Source organism: Chiloscyllium punctatum, chromosome 6 (genome assembly GCF_047496795.1).
Source record: "Chiloscyllium punctatum isolate Juve2018m chromosome 6, sChiPun1.3, whole genome shotgun sequence".
In the NCBI taxonomy this organism is placed as follows: domain Eukaryota; kingdom Metazoa; phylum Chordata; class Chondrichthyes; order Orectolobiformes; family Hemiscylliidae; genus Chiloscyllium; species Chiloscyllium punctatum.
Window position 1 is genome coordinate 6622787 of NC_092744.1, and position 24418 is coordinate 6647204.

Consider the following 24418-nt stretch of genomic DNA (forward strand, 5'->3'; position numbering starts at 1 on the left):
TCTTTTCTCCGCAATCCTGAATATTGTCTCTCTTTAAATAATTATCTAATACCCTACTGAATGCCATAATCATTCCTCATAAGTTGGTCCTACCAGATGATTTTTAACTCACACTGCCATATTTAAAGCCCTCATTATTTAACACAAACACACTGGTTTTACCTGGAGATAATGGAGACCGCGCTCAAGTTCATCCTTTGAGCAGGAACAAACCAGGTGGGAAAAAATGTATTTAAAGTTGTTGATCAATATCTCTCGCCGATTGACATTCAATTGTTTTGCTATGGTCCGGATCAGCAATGAAGAAGTGGTACTGGCCTTTGCAGCCAGGTACGGCAACAGAGATTGCAAGGTACGCTGGAAAATAAAGTGTAATTTACATTATACTCCAGCTCAGATGGAAAAATAGTCCTTTGACAGTGTAAGTGCTGACTTAAGGGAGAACTACAGTGTCTTAGGAACTGAAGTGTGACACAATTTCTCAATTTATTATTAAATAACCCTAATTTGTATGAGTGTCTATAAGCCACCTCTGCATTCAACCACTTCAGTTCATTTATTTATCTAAAAAAGAGAAAGTCAAGCTTCCATCTATGTTCAGAGAAGTGTGATTTCCTCTCCCTAGCCTCACGACATTTTTAAAATTAGATTAGATTCCCTACAATGTGGAAATAGGCCCTTCGGCCCAACAAGTCCACACCAACCCTCCGAAGTGTAACCCATTCAGACCCATTTTCCTCTGACTAATACGCCTAATAAAACGGGCAATTTAGCATGGCCAATTCACCTGACCTGCACATCTTTGTGACTGTGGGAGGAAACCCAAGCACCCAGAGGAAACCCACACAGACACGGGGAGAATGCGCAAACTCCACACAGACTGTTGCCTGAGGCTGGAATCAAACCTGGGTCCCTGGTGCTGTGAGGCAGCAGTGCTAACCACTGAGCCACCGTGCCGCCCACAGAGGTGTGACACCATCTGCAGGGAAGGGGAAAAAACTTTTATACAAGGACAAAACAAAAATCAAACTGTTGTCCAAAGTTTCAATTATATTTGACTTTGCTCTATTCATTTCAACAAATCCCAACAAAAGCTCAACTCTGGAAAAAGGTATATGAAATGAAAATTAACATCTCAAATTCTCAAGGAGGTTAACTAAATTATTGATCCAAAGTTGAGATTCTGATCTCAAATTTGTAGCAACAATAAAACTGCTTATTTCCATCTGCATAACACAGCTCAACTTCACTCCTGCCGGAGCTCAACTGCTGCTGGAACCAACGTTTACACTCTCTATCTTCAACAGTCTCTATGTCAGTCACGTCTCATGTTCCACATTCTACCCTCTGTAGGCTTAAGGTCATCTGAACTTGGGTGCCACAAAGTAATTGCACAAAGTCACATTCGCCTATCACCTCATGTTCGCTTCTCTATCTACATTACATCAAGTAATGTCTTGATTTTAAAAGTCTCACCCCTGTTTTCAAATTCCTCCATGGTCCTGCCCCTCTCTATCTCTGCAGTCTCTTCCAACCCTATAACATTCAGATATCTATACTTCTAATTCTGGTCTCTTGAGCACGCCAATTTCAATTGCTCCATCAATGAGAGTTATCCCTTCAGTTGTCCTAGCCCTAAGCCCAGATAATAGCTTCCCTACACCCCACTGCCTTGCAACCACCCTCCTTTCCCTTTACAAAAGAACAATACAGCACAGGAACAGACCCTTCAGCCCTCTATGGCTGCGCTGACACATTTTGCCCTTCCATACCATTTAAACACTCCTTAAAATCTAACCTTTTGCCAAACGAAGTGCTCTCATATCTCCTTCTGGGTCTGAGTGTCTTGTTTACTGCTTCTTTGAACTGCCTTGGGACAATTAATTATTCAAATTGTTGGATCGTGAGAATAGGAGCTGAAAATGTGTTGCTGGAAAAGCACAGCAGGTCAGGCAGCATCCAAGGAACAGGAGAATCGACGTTTCGGGCATCAGCCTTCCTGAACGTAGATTCTCCTGTTCCTTGGATGCTGCCTGACCTGCTGCGCTTTTCCAGCAACACATTTTCAGCTCTGATCTCCAGCATCTGCAATCCTCACTTTCTCCTCGTGAGAACAGGAGTACGCCTTCTAGCTCATCAAGCCCGCCTTCTATTCAAATGATCACATCTGCTTCAACACTTCGCTGCGTTTTTAACAATTCCGCCCTCATAAATCTGTATGCCATTGGTAATGAGAAATCTATCAATTTATACGTTAAACATAGTCACAAAGCTTCTTTGGCAAAGAATTCCAAAGATTCATAACCCTCTGAGTAAAATACATTCTCATCTTGGACCTAAGCGACATTCCCCTTATCTTTAAATTGTGCCAAATTCTAGACACCCCAACCAAGGGAGAACATCACACCTGAATCTATTCTGACTATTGTTTTAAACATTTTTCAGTTGCTATGATGTTACCTGAACATTATGTTTTGTTGTTGATGCTTAAATATTTTTCTTCAATACCGTGCAATGAAATTTTACTGTCTTAAACATTTTTTCAGTATTCATTACGGAATAGTTACCATTCTAAAAGAAACTCAATATTTACATACCGTGAGAAAGCGATTCAAATCTGGAAAATCGAACACGTGAGCTACTTCAGACAAGATATCAAGTGTTATCTGCCGCTGGTGATCTGCCTCACGCTGGCATTGTTCTTTACTCTGACCTTCAATACTAGAACTGGCTGCCAGGTGCCTTGTATGTAATGACTCCACCAAAAACTGCAAAAGAAGAAACTTTATATTAGCAACAGCAGATTAATCCATAAATTAGATTGCACAATTGAATTCTTAAAATCGTGTCAGTATTTAAAATTAACACAAGTCTAATACACTGGTCATACCAGTATTAAAAAAAAAATCACACTCTGCATATCCAATAGCCTCAGACTTGCAGAAGATACAAGTTTGCACATTATTTGGCTACATTTTAGAATGATTCTTAAACATAAAACCAATATTTCTGCACTTGCCCTTGTTTACCAGAAATTAAAATGGTACAAGATGCAGTATCCAAGTTATATGTGCATGTGACTACAAGAGAAATAATTATACAAAGGAATGACTGCACAGAAAAAGAAAAGACCTTTCATTCAGAAAACATCTGTCAAACCTCCAGCCAATGTATTACCTGTGAGGTATCTCAATAATCCAATGTTATCTAAACAAGCGATTATATTAAACGCATCCAAAGAGTTCAGCACACCAAATGCACTAATCAGCGCATTTACAATGTGGTTACCGATGATTGGGGTTGGTTAGCTCAGGTTGACTGGGTGGCTGCAATGATGGCAGAGTGATGCCAACGGTGTGGGTTCAATTCTCACATCAGTTGAGGTTATCACGAAAGAGTCACTTTCTCAATCTCTCCCCTCGCCTGAGGCATGGTGACCCTCAGGTGAAACCACCATCTCTAATGACAGAGCAGCCCTATGGCCTAGTAAGACTTTACCTTTTACAAACAAGGAGAAGGTTAATATGATAGTGGTTGTTGAACACAGAACACACAACAGTGCAGACGGGAAACGACCCTTCAGCCCATCATATCTGAACTGACCATGATACCATTCTAAACTAATCCCACCTGCCTGCACATGGGCTATACCACTCTAGTCTCTGCCTGTTCATGTGTCTGTGTAAATGCCTCTTCAACTTTGCTATTGCATCTGTTTCTACCACCTCCCCCGGCAGCGTGTTCCAGGCACTTAAACTTTCCCCCTCTCATCTTAACCTGTGACACCAAACATTTGGCATTTCCACTGTGGGCCAAAGACTGTGACCCTATCCACATTTCTTATAATTTTTATATGCTTCTTTCAGGTCACCTCTCAGCCGTTAACACTCTAGCAAAAACAATCCAATACAGGCCATATTCTGGCAAATCTTTTTTATACTTTCTCCAAAGCCTCCGTATCTTTCCTACAGTGTGGCAACCAGAACTGCACACAATACTCCAAATATGGCCCAACTGAAGTCTTATATAGCTGCAACATGACTTCCCAGCTTTTATACTCAATGCCCTGGCTGATGAAGGCAAGCATTCCATACACCTCCTTTAGCACCTTATCCACTTGTGCTGCCATGTTCAAGGAACTATGCTCTTGGACACAAGATCCCTCAGTATATCAATGCTCCTCAGAGTCCTGCTATTAACCGTATACGTTCCTCTTGCAATTGACCTCCCATCACCTCATTCTAGTCTGTATTAAACTCCAGCTGTCATTTCTCCACCCAACCTTCTAACTGATCTATATCGTTTAACAATACTCTTCACTATCCACAAGTCTACCAATTTTCATGTTTGCAAACTTAATAATCAGACCACCAACATATATTGCAAGCAACAGAGGCTCCTCACTGATCCTTGCGAAACACCACTGGTCACAAACCCCCCAGTCACAAGTCCACCTTCCAAAACTACTCTCTGGCTTCTATAACAAACCCAATTTTCTATCCAACTTACTAACTCACCATGGATCCCATATGAGAATCTTCTTGACCAGTCTCCCTTGTCAACTGCTTTAGTAAAGTCCATGTTAGACCATAAGACATAGGAGCAGAAATTAGGCCATTCAGCCTGAGTCTGCTCTGCCATTCAATCATGGCTGATAAGTTTCTCAACCCCATTCTCAATCTATTTTTGCCTTTCCAACACATCTTTTCTATCTCCTGGTCTATCTTGCACCCCAGCTCCTGACTACAGTTTGGAGGCCTGGACATAACTCCAACTCTTTCTTTTCACCTTTGCAGTTCTTCAATTCTATCCCCATAGATTCTACAGCATCTGACCCTACTTTGTTTCTTACTATTGATTTAATTTCATTTCTTACTAATAAGGCAATCCCACCCTCTCTGCCCACCTGCCTATCTTTTCAATAGTATGTATATCCTTGAGTATTCAGCTCCCAACCCTGATCATCTTGCAGCCATGTTTCCATGATGCCCACCACGTCATACCTGCCAATTTCAATCTGCGCCACAAGCTTATTTACCTTATTCCTTGTACTGCGTGCATTCAGACATAACACCTTCAGACCTGTATTGACCATCCCTCTTCTCATTGTCATTCGTTTGTCCAGTGTGCTTGAAGTTTGATTATTAACCCTTTCCATACCACTCTGTCCTATTTGTATCTGTGCTGGGAGATTTTAATAACCTCTCCTGAGTTCTGCACTCTTACCTCGTCCTTAAATTTGGATTTGCTAATTTCCCCTATAACTGACTCCGGCCACCCGCTCCCATTTATTTGAAAGCTCTGTATACAGCCCTAGTTATGTGATTCACTAGGATACTGTCAGGTGAAGATCATCCCATTGGAACAGGTCCCTTCTTCCCCAGTACTGGTGCCAATGTCCCACGAATTCAAACCCATTTCTCCCACATCAATCTTTGACTCACACATCCCTTTGTACACAACATCCATTGCCCTACTCTTAAATGATCTTTGTCACTTGCTCAAATAAATGCACTTAAATTTGAGAGACGACACCTCCCAGCATAAAATGATGCTGACTATCCCTAATAAGTCCATTCTTTTCCTAATGTGAGTGAATCCTGTCCCTAAGAATCTTTTCCAATACCACTGAGGTGAGGTACACTGTCTGTAATTTTCAGAATTATCCCTGGCACCTTGCCAGTGGTTGAATAGGATACAAAAGTTTCTGACAAGACACCCAACACCTCCTCCTCCTCCTCGATATTGAGTGAGGACGGAAGAAATAATTTTCACCCCTGCTCTAAATTCCATTCTCTAGTCCAAGAATTCACAAACTGGGAGTCAAGGCCCCTATGGAATCACAAACTCCCCTCTACCAAAGGAAATAGAGTTATTGTGGGGAGAAGAACTTGCACCCATTTGCTGCTTGAAAATTTAGCAATCTTGGGAGGTATTTCCAAGTGGATCTGGGATTTTGGTGCACCAACTTAGTATAGGCAGAGAAAGGCAAGTATAAATTAGCGACTGACCAGGAAATCATGCAACTGAACTGAGAAGGTGAGCGGCAGCTTCAGACTTTACTTTGTAACTGCTCATATCTGCTTGTTGTACAACACAAACTAGATTCATAGAGTCATAGAGATGTACAGCATGGAAACAGACCCTTCTGTCCAACCCATCCAAGCCGACCAGATATCCCAATGCAATCTAGTCCCACCTGCCAGCACCAGGCCCATATCCCTCCAAACCCTTCCTATTCATATACCCATCCAAATGCCTCTTAAATGTTGCAATTGTACCAGCCTACACCACATCCTCTGGCAGCTCATTCCATACACATACCACCCTCTGTGCGAAAAAGTTGCCCTGTAGGTCTCTTTTATATCTTTCCCCTCACCCATAACCAATGCCCTCTCGTTCTGGACTCCCCGACCCCATGGAAAAGACTTGGTTTATTTATCCTATCCATGCCCCTCATAATTTTGTAAACCTCTATAAGGTCACCCCTCAGCCTCAGACGCTCCAGGGAAAACAGCCCCAGCCTGTACAGCCTCTCCCTATAGCTTAAATCATCCAACCCTGGCAACATCCTTGTCAATCTTTTCTGAACCCTTTCAAGTTTCACAACATCTTTCCGATAGGAAGATGACCAGAACTGCATGCAATATTCCAACAGTAGCCTAACCAAATTAGAATATAAAATGTAAGTGCAAGAAGCTAGCTAACTGAAGTTAAATCATCTACCGTCATCTCTCTCTCTCTCTCACATGGGAGAACAGCCTTACAGTTTGTTAAGACTATGGTACTTTGCCTTTAGATTGAATGTAGTATCAACCCAGGCAGGATGTATTTAATAGCCTACCCTGCTACAATTCTGATATTCATTGCTACTTTTGAAGCTGAAACTATATCGAGAGATCAAGTAAAATCAGTATACATCTAACTAATGTTAACATGCATTGATAGATTTGAGGTGTTTGACTGATTATAATTTCATCTGTTTGTGATTAATTACAAGATAGTGAATATAACACTGTAGGTGAGATGGTGGTACTGTCCCTATCTCTGAGCCAGGAGATGTGGGTTTAAGCAACACCTGTGTAACAACACCTCTGAACAGGTTGATTAAAAAATATGAATGTAACACTGACTTAATATACAGAAAACAAAAATAAAATTAGGAAAGATTATTGGAGATTTGAGATTAAAAGTAGGGTACAGTTCCATACTTTTATGCGAAAAAAAACACATCAGTCTATTCTGGAACGAAAGATTAAAACATACTGATAGCTTGCACATGCTTTGGGACTTACTACTTGAGGCTCTGGAGTTTGTACTCTGGACTAGTGACAAAAGGCCGGGGGTGTTAGAATAAGGGTTGATGACTGTCTGCTGAGGAGAGGGACTCCACTACATGTTTAATTCAGAGGAATAAGAAGAGCTTGGCCATTGACATACAAAATTATCAAGTATTTTAAAAACTCAACTATTCATATTTATGTGTTGGACTATAACACAAGCTTTCATGTTTTAATGTTTACTGAATGTTACTATGCTGCTTTATTGCACACTACTTTGATTGCCATTTAGAATAAAAGACAGTATTCAAAAACAACAGCTCTTCTTTCTTTTGATCAATGGACATTATCTTTCAGAATTAAGGGTGGGCTGGTTTAATAAATGCAACATGAAAATTTGGAAAGAACTGTTTAAAGCAGTGTTTCTGTCAAAAAGTGGCAAATGGACCCAAAATGTTACAGGAAAACAAGCAAATACTATACAATCGACATGTAAGCTCATTAGCTGTATCTAGTTAGTCTCACCTGGCATATGGGCTTCTTGTACTGGCTGAAGAAAGCTTGCAGCTTCATACCTTTGGCTGCAGCTAGTGCTCTGATCTCTGTATAAGCAGCACCCGCAACAAATGTGAACTTGGACAGCAAACAATGGCATAGGTGCAAAAGGGCCAATGGAACCAAATCTCCTCTGGCAGCTCTGTTTTACAATATTTAAAAGAGAAAGATAGTGCATATATAATCTTGCATAAGTAAATACTTTGACTGTTGATAAAATTGTTAATACTTATACCTAGAGCAAAGAGCAGGTTAACAAACAAGGATGGATTTTTTTTACACTCTTCCATGTCAGTGATTGGTTATTGAATTTTAAGTTCCATGAAGGGAGCCTGGCTGATCCAACAAGAACACTGTCAATTCTATTACTTTTTTTTTCCTCTGTCAAACTTTAGGAGAAGCTCAGAAAAGAACAACAGTGTAAATCCAACCTTGGTCAAAATTAAGACAAGCCTACTGCTTTACTCTGTAATTTCAAGATATAATGAGATAATAATATCATGATAGAGCATGGGGAAGGCATTATCCACACACCTGTAAAACATTTTTACATATCGTTCTGGTTGGAATATATGCAGCTTCAATTGTTCTGCCCAATTTACAACAGCACATTTGTCAAGGTAAGTAAAACTTCATGTTATTTATTACTTACCGTCCAATTTCTCTTGTTGTAATGATTAGTGTATCTTTTAGTTCATTATTTCTTGAAATCTTAGCATTTGCATATGCCTCCTTCAGCTTGGATACAAGCAGCTAATGTTAAATTTAAAAACAGTACAATAGTTAACTTTATTAATTTGTAATTCTACATTCAATGGCACCACAAACACATCAGCCACTAGTGACTCAAAATCAGATGTGATTAAACACTCCACATGTTCCAAACGAACACATCAAAACAATTCATTGTGGTTTTAGAACAGGGATATACATCCACAAATTGTAATGCTTCTGATTAATATTTCTAAAGCTGAAACTTGCTAATGGTTATTAAAAAGTACAATGCATATGTTACAAATTATTATTTCAAAATAACAAAAATATCCCGACGTAATTGTTTTAATTTCAAGATCTGATTTTGTTCACCTCTTTCAGTAAACCTTGTTCTTCAACTTCTTGAGAATTTAACAAATGATGTATTTTTTCACTAAACGCAATTCTGACAGCTTTATCTGGATCGTTCATGAGGTTCAGTATTGCACAATAAATGGTTTTGGTATCCGAGCCAGTTTTCCCCAAATTCACATGTTTACATAGATACGGAATGTTGCTTATAAAAGCTGAGGGGAAAATCAGCAACATCAATATTAAAAAAAGTACTGACAAAACAGAATCTAACATGATATTTTTTTCTTCTTCCCGAAGACTGGACTTAGCTGCATAACTTTTTAACTAGCAGCAAAGGTTTCTCATATTAACTTTACTCCAAGCACACGGTTCCAGAAGCTTTGTTCTTTGCACCTCAAGTATTCAGATAATTTCATCAAAAAGTTAAAGATGCAGCTTTAAAGCTAATCAATAGTTCTTAAAAAATATATATATTACCTTTATCGAAGTTGACCTATATCAACTCAAACAAAAGCTTAAGTCCAAGACTTAATAATAATGCCCTTTGTAAGCTTGGCTAGATGTTCAACCTTTCAGAAGTGTCTCCCTTAATGTCTCCAAATGGGTATCAAACAAACCCTTAGTATATTCAACTTGTAAAGTGAACTGTTAAGCTGCTTTATCTTACATTGAGTAAGCACACAGAGCAATACAGGGCAGTAGAGTTTAAACTACTTGGAGAAAGGTTTGGCAGAGGGGAAATGAAGGCTTAAAAAACAAAAGGATATCGCAACATTAAAGGGCAACTATTTGGATAACAATACCCAGAGTGGGACAGATAAGGACAGTATACATAGAAAAACAACAGTAAATATGTCAAAAGGGAAAAAGTTGTAAAAAGGAAAAGTTAATAGCTCTTTACTGGAAAGCACATAGTATTCTGAACAAAATAAATGAACAGAAGTTAATAGGCATGACCTTACAGCCATTACAAAGACAGGGTTACAAGGAGATCAAAGCTGGGAACAAAATATTCAGGGGTATGGGACTTTTCAAGAGACATGTTAGAAGGAAAGGGTGGTGGATTGGCTTTGTTCATGTGGGATGGAATAAGTATGATGGCAAGAAATAATCGTAGATCAGAAGGTACAGAATCCATACTATGGAGGCAGAAAATAACACTGGGAAGACAACAATGATTACTGTAGTGCATACAACAACTTCAGCTTTCAACTGAACATGCCTCTATCACACTCCCAGGCAGTGCATTTTAGATATTAATTACCCAATTAGTTTTGCTTTTCCAAAAACAAATTACTTCCCTCCACCCCTGCTTTGATTCTCAATCCTTTCATGAGTGGGACATTCCACTTTCTATTTTCCAGGGTCTTGGGTCACATCCACCTGGGGACCAAGTTTCATTAAAATCCATCCATTAGATTTTTTAAGACATTGTTGGCAGACAAATAGATAACCAGAAGTTTTAAAAAAATTACCTCTGCCCTCCGTAAGTAAGATGAGTAATCATTGATATAGTTTAAAATTTTTGAAAAATGACAAACGGACCATATTTAGAATTCAGGAATCCTGATGAAGGGCTCCTTTCCTTCTCCATGGATGCTGCCTGACCTGCTGTGCTTTTCCAGCACCACTCTGATCATGTCTCTGATCTCCAGCATCTGCAGTCCTCATTTTCGCCCAAATGCAACATATTTGTCCAGTGTGAAAATATTTGTCTGAGTATAAAATTGCGCTTAGTGTGCAGACCATACTTTCTTTCAGAAAGCAGGACTCTCGAAATGGATTTAACACTCACCGCGTTTTACTGAAGCAGGCATTGACTTCTGAATTAGCACAAGGAATGGAATAAGAATAGAAGGTTCAACTGTTGGTCCAGCCAGTGTACATTCACTCCGTACAGAGATATTATGGCACAGGAGTTCACAATCTGTATTTGTAAGTGGTAAGTCGTTGGTGGGAAGCAACAATTCTGATTTGCTTGAAAGCACACAGATTAACTTTCCAACATTATTGGCTAATTCTTCACGTATCAAATTGGACTCATCTTGAAGTTTGTTTCTGAAAGATTTTTAAAAAAAATTATGAGGTTGTCACACAACTATATTTCCTGCATGCCGTCCTCTAACAAAGGCATAAAAATCGCATAAAGACAACAATAGATCATAATTGCCCAATAATTTTCATGTTAGAAGAACATATCAGACGATTCACTATGTAAAGTCATAGAATCATAGAGATGTACAGCTAAAGAAAAAATAACTGTCACCAAGAAGTACAGAACATTGAAATAGCATGACAGAAAGGAATCCAAAAGAACAGGTGGATAAATCATTTTTGTAAGTAAAGGAATTATTAAAGGAGTTGAAGATGGAGAGATTTAGAAACCGACTTCCATACTGTAGGATCATGGTGGCTGACAGAGTGACTATGGTGATATAAAGAATGAAAACAAGAAATATATTAGAAGAGAAAAGGATGCAAATCTAAACTCTAAAACAGTACCAGATAGAGGAGGTGTCATGCAATTCTACAGAGAAGTTAAAAGAGGGCAGAATAATAGATTTGCAGTATCTGATTGGGTGTAATATTTGACTCCTTTGTCTCCAACCATTTGTGAAATGAATTGACATTTATACATATCGAAATTAGTTGTGCAGACCAACTGCACATTATGTCATAATGTTTCAGTAATTCACTGACTTTTCTGATGAACAAATTTCTGCTTTACAGAAGTAAATAAGCTGATGTATAAAAGAATATCCCAAAACATTCAGTAGAATGTCCAACATTCTGTCAGTCAACTGTAGCTATGCCTACAGCATTCCCTCAATTTTTAGAAGTCCATTCTCATCATTGAAGGTTCATGTCCTAGTCTTCCTCCACGACTGTCCTGGTCAACTCGAATTGGCTGCTTTCTACCTCAACACCACCTTCCACCAATCAAATATGAACCATTCTAGTTGACTAGTCTTGAAGACTTACTAAATTTTGCACTTTCACTTTTACAGTGGATGGGCTGAAAAATGTTTAGCCTATCCCTTGATTGGCCAATACTTCTGGCTAAATAACACTCAGAAATAATGATTGACTATGCCATTCTACCATAACTTTACTTAAATATGTTTCACAACATTAATTATAAAAATATATAGAAAGTTATTTCACAAAGATGACGTTTATGATGAAGTAATCATTTGGATTAATCATCTACAGTTTACTATCAAGCAGTCAGAAAAAAAACATTTTCTGTTAATTTTCAATATTAAAAAACACATACAAGAGAAGCTCCTCAATGAAAGAGTGTGACTTTACACCTAGATAATGCAGGAGTACGGGAAATCCTCGCACAGAACCCGCACAGGTGACATCACTGGAACTCTGCAAAGACCATCTGTGTATTGCGGTTCTCCATTCAGGACATATCTCATGCAGCAGAGAAAGCAGGTACACACATTTTGCCTGGTTCTGGTGTGCTGTGGGACACAAAAGAATCAGAAACCGCAGTTAGAAAATTTATTAAAAAGTCTATAGAGATGTACAGCATGGAAACAAATCCTTTGGTCCAACTCATCCATGCTGATGAGATATCCTAAATTAGTTTATGATTTGGAGGAGCTGGTGTTGGACTGGGGCTTACAAAGTTAAAAATCACAACACCAGGTTATAGTCTAACAGGTTTATTTGGAAGCACTTGCTTTCAGAGCACTGCTCCTTTATCAGGTGGTTGTGGAGAATAAGATTGTAAGACACAGAATTTATAGCAAAAGTTTACAGTGAGATGTAACTGAAATTATATATTGAAAAAGACCTGGATTGTTTGTTAAGTCTCTCAAATTCTGAAGTGACCATGTTGGTTTCAGTTCTTTCATATGTAAATCGTAAAACCATTTTTTAAAAGTTACATTCTCAAGTGCACTTTAACAATTGGTGTCATGTCGGCCCAGATAAGGTATTGAAGATGTTAACTCCCTGTGAGGCTGTCTGTGCCACAATTGTTAAAGTGCATGTCCTTCTCCACAGTAAACACGGAGGCAAAATACTCCTTTGGTATCTCTCTCATCTCCTGCGGTTCCGCACAGAGGCTGCCTCATTGATTTTTTTAGGGATTCTATTCTCTCCCTAGTTACCCTTTAGTCCTTAATGTATTTATAACATCTTTTTGGATTCTCCTTAATCCTATTTACTATCTAATACCAACTTTATACCATTCAAACTAGCATGGTCCTCATAATTGTGCAGGAGTGAATTAACACAAGGAGCCCATTTTACATTGGACTCACTCTTTCTTCATCTAGGTTCCTACTTTACTGGAGCCTGTTAGTCTTTATTGTTACCATACCTATGTGCCTCACCCAGCGGCTTCAGCTCCCACTGTCTGACGTTATTATAATTTCATCTTATCAATCAACTTCTATTTACACACACTAAGGCATTCCAATTCCCCTCACATAGAGAGGGAAATTTTCACACACCTATTTCCCTCTTCTCTCTGATCTACTCCTTTAGTAATGCAAGCCAATATATCTCATTAGTGCTTCGCACAATATGAGAATGCATATTTTCTACCTTTGAATAAATCTTAGTTGGACTTATCATACTTACAGAAACTGTTTGACAAATGCTGACTCAGGGATACCAGCTCAGAACTGAAGTCAACAGATTTGAAAGCTGCATCAGTGCTGTGTTTGTGAATCCATGGTAATGACAAAAAGTCACAAAGTGTCTGAAGTGCAACTTCGTCCACCTGACCTTGTCCAGCTGGTAAAGAATAAAATCTAAAAATTAACTACATAAATGCATAGTGTCATAACAGGATTTATTTTGAAGCAAATTAAATTCAGTTTATGAATTTAAATATCACTTATTGAAACTACAGATAATCATGCCTTAGCAAATACTGCAGGAAAGATGTGAATAATTTCTATCAATAATTACTTACATTTGTTGAAGTACTCAGCACGTAAAAACTGGAACTTTGAGCCATTTCTAACAACCATATTCGATGTTATGTAGATTAGAAATATTATGGATATAAAACGTAATACAGTTCAAATCCTGTACAAAAATGGTTTATGATGTACAAAATTTTTGAAGCTTCAATTCTTTAACATCAATTGTAACTTGCGCTGGAGTGCATTTCCACAGACAGTCATTTCCTTCAAGATTCTTAAATCATCATAGCCACAGCTTTGCCATTTTCATCTTACTTACCTCCTTCAGCTATTCACATATTTTCTTTGACTCTTAAATACATTTAAATATATTTCCATTATCAATAACGTATCTAAACACTTTTTTTTTGTAATCTAAGCTTTGCACATCATTTAACCACAGATCCATCACAATAGAGCACTCCTATTCTCATCAGGAATTTGAAGTGATATTCCCAGAACACTGATAATCAATATTCAGTCAGATTCCTGGTACTGCAAGGCCAACAAACTAATTGAACGGTGGCTCAAATATTGAACAGATGAATTGCCACAAACCAATTAAGCACTGTTCTCAAAGTTGTGGAAAGCAAGATTACACGCTCAGATTTTCGGGCACATGTATGTACAACACAAATTTCTGGAAATAAAGGGAAAGGAGACAAGCTAAATTTTTTCTTTCCGAACTGACTTGACAGATTGAATCAAGTGTTCAGAGCAAGCTAAATACCGATCCTTGGAAAACAGCTAGTGACCAGGTGCGTAATTACAAAATGAACCATCAAGGACACTTCACTCAATTATCCGCAATTGTTCACCAATAAAACCTAGCAGCAAAACTGATTTTTTAAAATTTGCACATCAACTGTGAAACAAGATTGCATTTATGTACCACTTTTCATAACCACAAGACTCCTCAAACCTAATTAAAGATTGGCAATATTTGAAATTATAGAATCATTCTGCATGGAAACAGACCCTTCAATCCAACTCTTCCACGCTGACCAGGATTTCCAAACTAAACGTGTCCCATTTACTTGCATTCAGCCCATACCCCTCTAAACCTTGCCTATTCAGATACCTGTCCAGAAGACTTTTAAATATTCTAAGTGTACTGCATTTACCACTTCCTCGGTTCATTCCACAAATAACCAGCTTCTGTATGAAAATGTTGCCCCTCAGGTCCCTTTTAAGTCTTTCTTTTCTCACCTTAAAATTATGCCCTCTGGCTTTGAACTCCACTACTTTAGGGAAAATACCTTTGGTATTCACCTTATCTATACCCTGCATCATTTTATAAACCTCTATCAGGTCATCCCTCGGTCTCCTAAGTCCTGTGTATAGTGTTGGTCACCAGTTGAGGGAAGCTTTATCAGACAATTAACTGGAATGGGTATTGTTCAGCTTTGATCTGCCGGAGTCAGGAGAGAAATAGGCAACTTGATTGAAATGTATAGGATCCTGATGGGCCACAAGAGGATAGGTATGGAGTATATGTTCCCTATTAATGAACAATCTAGAACTGGGGGTAATAGCTTAAAAAGGTGTCACCCATTTAAAACACAGGTGACCTTTTTTCCTCACGAGGGTCACGAGTCTTTGGAACTGCCATCCTGAAAAGGCAGTGGAAGCAGAGTCGCTTGAATATTTTTTAAGGCAAAGCTGGACAGATTCTTGTTTAGCAAAGGGATGAAAAATTATCAGGGATTGGCGGAACTGTAGGTTGAGGTTACAATCTAATCAACCATGATCTTATTACAGGGGTGGAGTAGGTTCAAGGAGCTGACTGCTTAATTCTGCTCCTTCTTTGTATGTCCTTCAAAATAGTGCCACATAATCTTCTACATCTACAGAGATCAGATAGGCCTCTGGTAATGTAGCATGCCCTGAAAATTGTATTGAAGTGCCAGCCTAATTTGTTTTACCCAGAACAGCTGATGTACAGTCGACAAGGGTAATGGCTCATTTATTACGGTTATGTAGTAGGTAGTTGTGGGGTGCTATCCCTTTAAGAGAGCTGGTCAGGTGACCTGGAGAGGCAGCACTTGGGCCCAGTCGAGAACCATCTGTGGAGGGGTGAGCATTGTCAATAAAGTGTTCCTGTTCAGATTTTACCATTTATCTACCTTGTATATATTTTCGGATTCCAAAGGAAGCACCAACATAAAAATTTGTTCAAAATGGAATTGGTACATTGAAAAATTGACCAACAGAATACTCAAGAAACTAGTCGGCCAGATTGGGGCACCGTCCTCCCCTAACCATTAGCAAAATGGTTAGGTTTTTACACAACCTCAAATTTTATTTAATACAATTCCTGTTGTTAGACCAGAAATTGCCAGATACATTAAATTCAGTCTTAGCCATGTTTGTATTTCAGCTCATGAGTTGCATCAGAAACACTACATGCTAATCAAAATAAGCAAGTATTGGTGCACCTTATAGCATCAATACTTCTCCCATGAAATTACTAGCATTAAATGTCAGCTTCACCTACCTTGCAAGTAGATTGCAGCATCAATTACTTTTATTAATCTGCTGACTAACTGTTCTAATTCATCATCTTTGGAACCAATAATCAGTTGTTTTTTTCCATATTCCAGGACTTGAGTAAACATCTCAAAATTTATCCAAACCAGTTGTATTTTCATTGATGAAATTCCTGTGGAACATTGTACCTTCCCATTGGCCACATCATTTATTTTGCTTCTGTCAGAATTGAACAAAAAGATTGCAATGTCTGTACTAATGAAAGCAAGTCAAATTTGAAAATGAATAAATCATGAAAGGCAATTATCATCATCCATTGTGTGCTTTACTGGTTAGGCAAGCATTTATTGTAGTTCCCTAATGTTCCTGGAGGTGGTGGTGATGGGCTCCCTACCTGAACTGCTGCAATCCTGATGGTATATAGTTAAAATTTACACAGCACCAGCTTTAGTCCAACAGATTTATTTGGAAGTACTAGGTTGTGGAGCACTACTCCTTCATCACGTAGCTGCAGAACAGGATCATAAGACACAGAATTTATAGCAAAAGATTACTGTGTCGCACAACTGAAATGATGTATTGAGCAAACCTAGACTGCAATCTAGGTTTGTTCAATATATCGTTTCAGTTGCATGGTACTGATCTTTTGCTATAAATTCTGTGTCTTATGATCCTGCTCCACAGCTACCTGATGAAAGAGCAACGCTCCGAAAGCTAATACTTTCAAATAAACCTGTTGGACTAAAGCTGGTGCGGTGTGAATTTTATCTTTGTCCACCCCAGTCCAAACCCAGCACCTTCACTGATGGTACAAGTACAACTACAGTGCTGTTAGGGAGGAGGCTATAGGATTTGACCCAGCAACCCTAAAAAAAAATGGTAATGTAGTTTCATGTTGGAATGGCATATTCCTTGGAGAACAACTTAGAGGTTGTGATGTTCCCATGCATTTGTCACCCTTATCCTAACAGGTGGTTGAACCTGTGGGTTTGTAAGGTGCTACTGCATTGCATCTTGTCAACAGTACACATTGCTGCCAATGTGTCAGTGGTAGAGGGACTGAATGTTGAAACTATATGAAATCTACTTGAGGAAGCACAAGGGCATACTGCTTATCCAAAGAATTCTTTGCGTTTATGATGGCATGAACTTTCATTGAAACTATCTTAGTTTCCATCTTTGAAAGTTTCCTGAGTGAATTTGGTGAGTATACACTATCAGTGGCTTTGCAACTTGATAATTATGCTCACATATTAATAAACACTGGGTTCCCACTTGAGCACATGGTTGTTATTTGTTGCAAGATGTTACAAGTACCAAAATAGATGTTTATTTTTGAACATTTCTTTGCGCAATTCCCCCATGGTCAGAATGTTACAGTAGATAAAGTATACAAGGATCAATATAATTGAGAGACAGAATAAACATGAAATCATAAATACTTTGTACCTATCTAAAATTCCTTGGTCACAGAATGCTGTACATAGAGCAGCCAACTGAAATGTAACTACAATACCCTCCAACACAGTTACAGCCTTCTCATGTGACTGAACCTTCTCCAGTAAATTGGTCAATGACATCAACTTTTTGCACATTGTCCACCATAATTTGCTCTTGGATTTCATTTCCACTGGACCAGATCTACAAGAGATAAACATTGTGTTAACAGATTTGCATGACTAAAAATGTAAAAATCTTATCCGAAACTAAATATACTGGAGCTATATCCATGAAAAAATCAGATGTTTTTCTGTGAACAATTGTTTGCAATACTAATGGCAGGGGAGAGGGGGTTTCAAAGTAAGGATCTGTCAAACATAAACCTTGGCTGCTTCAGGTTTCAACAACACAATGGAAGATGCACCAAAGCCAACAGGGAGGACCACTCAAAAACACTGCTTGGAATTTGTGGCTGGAATTAGGAAGAGAGAAGACACTACTGTGGATGCTGACAATTATAGAAGTGATTATTTTTGTCACAAAATGCTGCAACTTGAGCAAGATGCTGAACTCAGAATTTGTTCAAAACCAAAAACATTCTGGGGTCAGTACAGCAAGTTGTGAACTTTGAAAAGTTCAACCATACATGCAGTGGTAACATATATACATTCTCCTACCTGATGCTGTTAATATATCGTACTACTTCACAGTGGTACATTTTTCACAGTTACAACATCTTGAGTAGAAACTTCAATTTTCTGTACACTCATAATTTTGACCACCACTTTATATCCGTTTTCTGATTTTTATTTGGGAGGATTGTTGGTGGGGGTGAAAGTTGTGCCTGAAATTGGTTTGAGAAATCTTCTTTTGAAGATGTACATGAGAATTACATGCTCTTTATATATCAATTCTCAGGTGAATGTTCATGACACTGCAGAGTGGAAGTTGGTATCTGTTTCCCCAAATATATCGACAAAGTGGATGGATAAGAACAACTTCCATTTCAGTAACATCTTTGATGCAGTAGAGTATGGAAAGGTGCTTCATGGTAGCAATGACCAAACAAACTGTGACACTGAGCAACATAAGATATTATGGCAGGTCACAGACAGAGGGCTGGAAAGAATTTGGGAGAGAATTCCAGAATTTCGGGCCAAGGTAGCCAAAGACACAGCGACCAATGGAGAAGCAAACCAGAGATGCTTCAGGAGCCAGAGTGCAGAGATATTGGACAATTGTAGGTTGGAGGAAATAAAGTATTTCACCGTAACAACCCAGTTAACGCCATATAAATTCCCTTATGAGAAGTTTCAACCACAATCTACTCTTAGAAGCAGAGCAATGGATGGGAAAAACAGCAAGTCTGCTCAAACACATCCTTCATTGGTCAACCATAACAGAGAAAGGCCAGATGGCATATCTTATGTTGAACTGTTTTGTCAGTTTAACGATTTGTGGTTGATAAGAATCAAAGAAAATGGTTATCACTGAACAAATTTTAAAAGTATATTAACAAATATCATCCATACTCAGCTGGTCTGAATGTTTTCTGCATGCACTGTGCAGTAAAACTCAAACGTGGCTTTTTCTCAGGAACTTCATCGCTGCTATTCCCTCCATCTGTTTCAGGAATCTGCATCAATTGTGCCCGGGTCCGATCACACATTTCTTGGATAACAGTCATCCCCTCAGCTCTCATTGCAATATACAAGCAACTTAATAAATACTGAAACACAATGCACCAAAATTATGAGTTACCAAACAAAGAAAATTATGTATGTAGTAAAACAGCGATGGCATTCTCTCAATGGTGATATTTTGCACAACCTTTCTCAAGTCTAATGATGACAAGTACAGGATATGTAAGATCTGACCTTTTATTTCTTCCCTTCTCATCATTAAAGGACCCAAACATTCCTTCCAAGTGAAATTGGGATTTACTTGTAAAATTTTCAATTTACTATCTTGCAATTTCTGCTCACAATGCAGTCTCCTCCACATGACGAAACCAGCCACGTACTGGATAACCTCTTTACAAAATACCTCAATTAATTCAGCAAGAGTAACCAGAGCTTCCTGGAGCTGGTCATTTCAACTCTCCATCTTGCTCCTCAGCTGATCTTTCCATCAATGGTATAGTACAGTACTCTAATGAACCTCAAAGCAATTTCAAGGATAGCAACTCATATCTTTTGACTCAAGGCTCTGCAGTCTTCAGGTCTCAACATTGAGTCTAACAATTTCAGATCATCACTTCTGCCCCAGTTTTGTCTTTTTTTGCTGCTTTGCTAGTTTAATTTCTTTGTTCCTTCTTCTTATGTTTGGACAGCTGCTACGCAACAATTTGCAGCTCATTTGGACACAACAACATTTGTTTCTTTACCTGTACCAATTACCACTGTTTTGGTTTTGTTTCAAGAAACCGCTACCTCGCACCACCCTATCAAAGAACTTCCCTCTTGCTCTTCCTCCCTCCTGCCTATCACTGGCTTAAGACCGCTAGCATTTATATCTTTCTTCAGTTCTGACAAGAGGTCATCCACCTGAAACATTCTCTGTTTACTTCCACAGATGCTATCTGGTCTGCTGAGTATCTCCAACAATTTTTTTATAAAGTTTTATGCAAGATGGTTCAATTTAACAAGTGTTACAAATACCACTATCCGCTGATTAAATACTTTTGTTTCTTTTTGACCTGTGCTGGCAACGCTGCATTTACTGTTCATCCCTAAATTGAACCAGAGAAAGATAGTGGTGGGTGACCTTCTTGAATAGCAATAGCTTTCACACCATTGGTTTAAAGATGTGATGTTAGTGGAGTCAAATTCTTGCAACATACGACTTAAAGAAACAGTCAGCAATGATAAATGAAATCTTAACATTCCTAGGGGCACATATTTAAGTGCCACTGCATTTTATGCAAAAGCCAGGCATTAATTTATATAATTTAAGTCCAATATCTTAGGGAGGCAAAGAGGGTGGTGCGAGCAAGCTAGGATTGGTGCATCGAGTTATTTACCCAAGGCAAAGAACACAAACGGCACTTATGACATTCAGTCGTTAGCAAAGCAAATATATGCTGTAGTTAATTTGCACAACGCAAGACTCCACACACTCACGTGAGGAAGGATGCAATTGCACTGGAGACAGTTCAAAAAAGGTGTGGTGGGCTTCACCCGAGGACGGGTTGAACAGGCTATGCTTGAGTCTGACGGAGTTTACAAGAGTAAGATGTAAATTGATTGCAACATGTAAAATCCTGAGATGCCTTGCCAGGGGAGGTGTGGAGAGAATGTTTTCTCTTACAGGAGAATCTCAAACTAAGGGTCACTGTTTAAAAATCAGGAGTTTCCCATTCAAAACTGAAATTAGGCAAAATGTTTTCTCTCAAAGAATTGACTGTCTTTGGAACCTTCTGGAAAAGGTGATGGAAGCAGAATTCTTGGATGTTTTTAAAGGCAGAGATAGATAGATTCTTGTTAAGCAGGTTTTTGTGGAAGGCAGATATATGGATTTAGGATCAAATTCAGATCAGTCATGAGCTTATTGAATAAAAGAGCAGGCTGAATGGGTTGCATGGTCTACTTCTAATTAATATGTTCAAAAACATGAATGAGAACATGGGCCATTTAATATATTTTGCTACGGTGGTTAAAGAAAAACAATATAACAATGCACTGGTCTTTTTTTTAAAACATGAGTACTATTACTTTCATTTGAACTATTGAGAGCTTCCAGAACATAATTTTATCACTTCAACTGAAAGGCAATAACTTTGGTAGTACTGCACTATGCTGCCTCAGTCTTATTGATAACAGAAAGTCATTGACAAAGACTTTGCTTTATATCACTTCTAAACTTTTTTTTTTAAAAACAGAATTAAGTGCTCGATTAGAAACAAGTGGACACAAGGATTAACAAAATAAGTTACCTCTTGCTTGGGTTCAGTTCCTATCATTTCAATTAAAGCTGTGCATATTAGGTGTATACGTTGCTTTTGTATTGGTGCAGCACACACCAGTCCTGATGGAGCAAACATCAAAAAGTGCTGAAATATTTGACATAGCGCTGATCTCAATTTATCAGAATTAATGAGCCTTAACAGGCCATCTCTAATAAACACACTTAGTTTCTCCATCAACATATTAAGGTAAATGGGTTCTATTGTGAATGAGCTTGCATGATGCTCAGCAGTAACAGGAAAGAGTGCTCTGACCAAACACGCAAATGGCTCTTCATACAATTCTAATTCTGCTCTGTCAGCCTCTTTAAACAGTTTCAAGAGACCAATCAAACTTGTAAAGAACACATTTGCCAATTCTTCTGGTGGTGGTCCTCCAAGGTTTATCAACTTTGTTAACAAGGACAACACGATACCCTTAATCCTGGGACTGCCATGTTCTAAAAGAGAGCATCCTATTTCCCACAATATTAGTCTCTGTCTTCTGCAAAACACACTCGAAAGAATTGATGAAAGTATTCGAAGTAATATGACCTCCAACGATTCTACTTGTAATACACAGGATAACTGAAGGGGTGCAGGGGTTAGATACTCTGCATCTTCTCTCTCAGCCACAACAAAACGATTAACTATGAATGGCTGGAAAAACAAACTCTGCTTATTGTACATCATCGGGTTCTTCTCCCTCAAAGAAATCAAATCCTGAAAGAGGCCCAATAGTTCCTTGGTTTGTGTTCCAAATATAAAGGGATTCTTGCTCTTGAACAGCCAAAGCAAAGATAGTATAATCTTTGCAACACAGTCATGAAGCACTTGACAGTTTTGGGCTGCAGCAATCCGAAGAAGCCTGGTTATAATCCAGTTACTGAAACCTTTAAAGAAAAAAAAAGTCTGTTCAGATCAAATATTGCAAAAACAGATTAAACACATCTTATCGAATTAGAGATCGAAAGACTTAGTCTGGGTTTAGTCTGTAATCACAATATTGGCGCAATTTCCTAGGTTCAGCAACTGTAGGCTATTACAAACAAATATAATGGCAGAAACATTTTTGCAATCTATACTTATTATACTTCTATCATTTTTCATAGATTAGTGCAGCAATTGGTGTTCAACTCAGTATTCAGGCTCCAAAGTGCTGTGTCACTGTACTGTAAATGGGTAAGTTGGCTTAATGAGCCTGAATGGCCTACAGGAGCTCCCTGGTCCTATGTTTCCCTGTCACAGAGCAGCAAGTTGCTAAAGGGTTCTCATTTAAAAATCATAGAACAACAACATTACTACCCTAGCTGAGAACAATTCATTCACACAGACCTGGGCAGTTGTGGAATAATAGTAGTGTATTTATCAAAAATCAAAATTGCTGGAAAAGCTCAGCAGGTCTGGCAACATCTGCAGCAAGAAATTAGAGTTAATGTTTCAGGACCCTTCCTCAAAAGTGTATTTACAAATTGAGTTTGTCATTTTACTGATTATGATCAACTGCAATTGGTAATGGAATTTCATTGTTATAAAACATAGGGATAGCGTGGTGGCTCAGTGGTTAGCACTGCTGCCTCACAGCTCCAGGGTCCCAGGTTCAATTCCAGCCTCGGGCAACTGTCTGTGTGGAGTTTGCACATGTTCCCATGTCTGCGTGGGTTTCCTCCCACAGTCCAAATATGTGTAGGCCAGGTGAATTGGCCATGCTAAATTGCCCATAGTGTTAGATACATTAGTCAGAAGGAATTAGGAATGGGTAGGTTACTCTTCGGAGGGTCGGTGTGGACTTGTTGGGCTGAAGGGCCTGTTTCCACACCGTAGGGAATCTAGTAATCAAAGCAACAAACCAGTGGATTCTCACCACCATCACTGAAATAAAATAACAATTCAGAAAAACCAATTCCGTAAAGGAAGGAAACTATAAAGTTGCACCCTCAATGCAGTTCTAACAAACTATTAAAACTCATTCTATTTAATAAAACATGGAAAAGATAACTGAATGTGTGTCAAACAGAAATCTAACTTGCTATGGGTCTTTTTGCGGCATATATCAATTTTAAACCAGATATTTCAATCTAATACAACATAACAAGAAACTGACCAATGGTAAAACATTTTTGATTTTTTTTGTCTTAGGTGAAGTATTCAAAAGTCATAGCTGAAATACCATGTTACATTGCATTTGTACCTGGCATGAAGGATCTTTACTTAAATTCAAACAAAACAGAACAAATAAAGCAGTTATTGATTTTATTGAAATGTTATTTTACATTTTTTTGCATCATTTAAAGTCAATTTGTCAACAGACTGCAAAAATAAAGTATCAAAATCTGATTTACATTACTAGAAGATTAATAGCCAAGATCAATCTGTAATACTAGTGTCACAATTGCACCAATTTTTCTGTAAGTTGTGTATAAACTCACCAATACAACTGCACTCATCATCACTACTGTTCTGCTGAATTTGTTTAGTTGGCTTTTGTGGTATGTTTACAAACATAAGAGGAAAGGATTTCATAATGTGTTGGATAAAATCCAACAACATCACACATGTTGGCTGAGAATCAGTTTTCTTCGAAAGCTCCAAAGCAACTGAAATTTCAACAGAAAAGTAAATTACTAAAGAAGAAGACAGACTTTTTTTATACAGCTTTCAAAGTCAGAAATCCCAAAGCACTCTACAGTCGATGATAAACTTTTAAGCAT

The 24418-nt window shown here is 38.4% G+C and overlaps 1 protein-coding gene across 2 annotated transcripts in view; it reads right to left on the reverse strand.

The window, feature by feature from the left end:
* The window catches only part of atr (ATR serine/threonine kinase), an 86700-nt gene that overhangs the window by 53819 nt on the left and 8463 nt on the right, over window positions 1-24418 (reverse strand). Inside the window, exons 3-15 of one of the 2 annotated variants that reach the window (XM_072571974.1) lie at window positions 24137-24304; window positions 21699-22600; window positions 19297-19493; window positions 17774-17965; window positions 16332-16543; window positions 13506-13661; window positions 12181-12376; window positions 10699-10961; window positions 8922-9115; window positions 8488-8588; window positions 7806-7977; window positions 2598-2768; window positions 163-357 (exon numbers count right to left, since the gene is read on the reverse strand). In XM_072571974.1, coding sequence (XP_072428075.1) covers window positions 163-357; window positions 2598-2768; window positions 7806-7977; window positions 8488-8588; window positions 8922-9115; window positions 10699-10961; window positions 12181-12376; window positions 13506-13661; window positions 16332-16543; window positions 17774-17965; window positions 19297-19493; window positions 21699-22600; window positions 24137-24304 — 3119 coding nt within the window. Of the gene's footprint in view, window positions 1-162; window positions 358-2597; window positions 2769-7805; window positions 7978-8487; window positions 8589-8921; window positions 9116-10698; window positions 10962-12180; window positions 12377-13505; window positions 13662-16331; window positions 16544-17773; window positions 17966-19296; window positions 19494-21698; window positions 22601-24136; window positions 24305-24418 lie in introns of those variants that run through there. The other variant, XM_072571975.1, reaches the window with a different exon arrangement.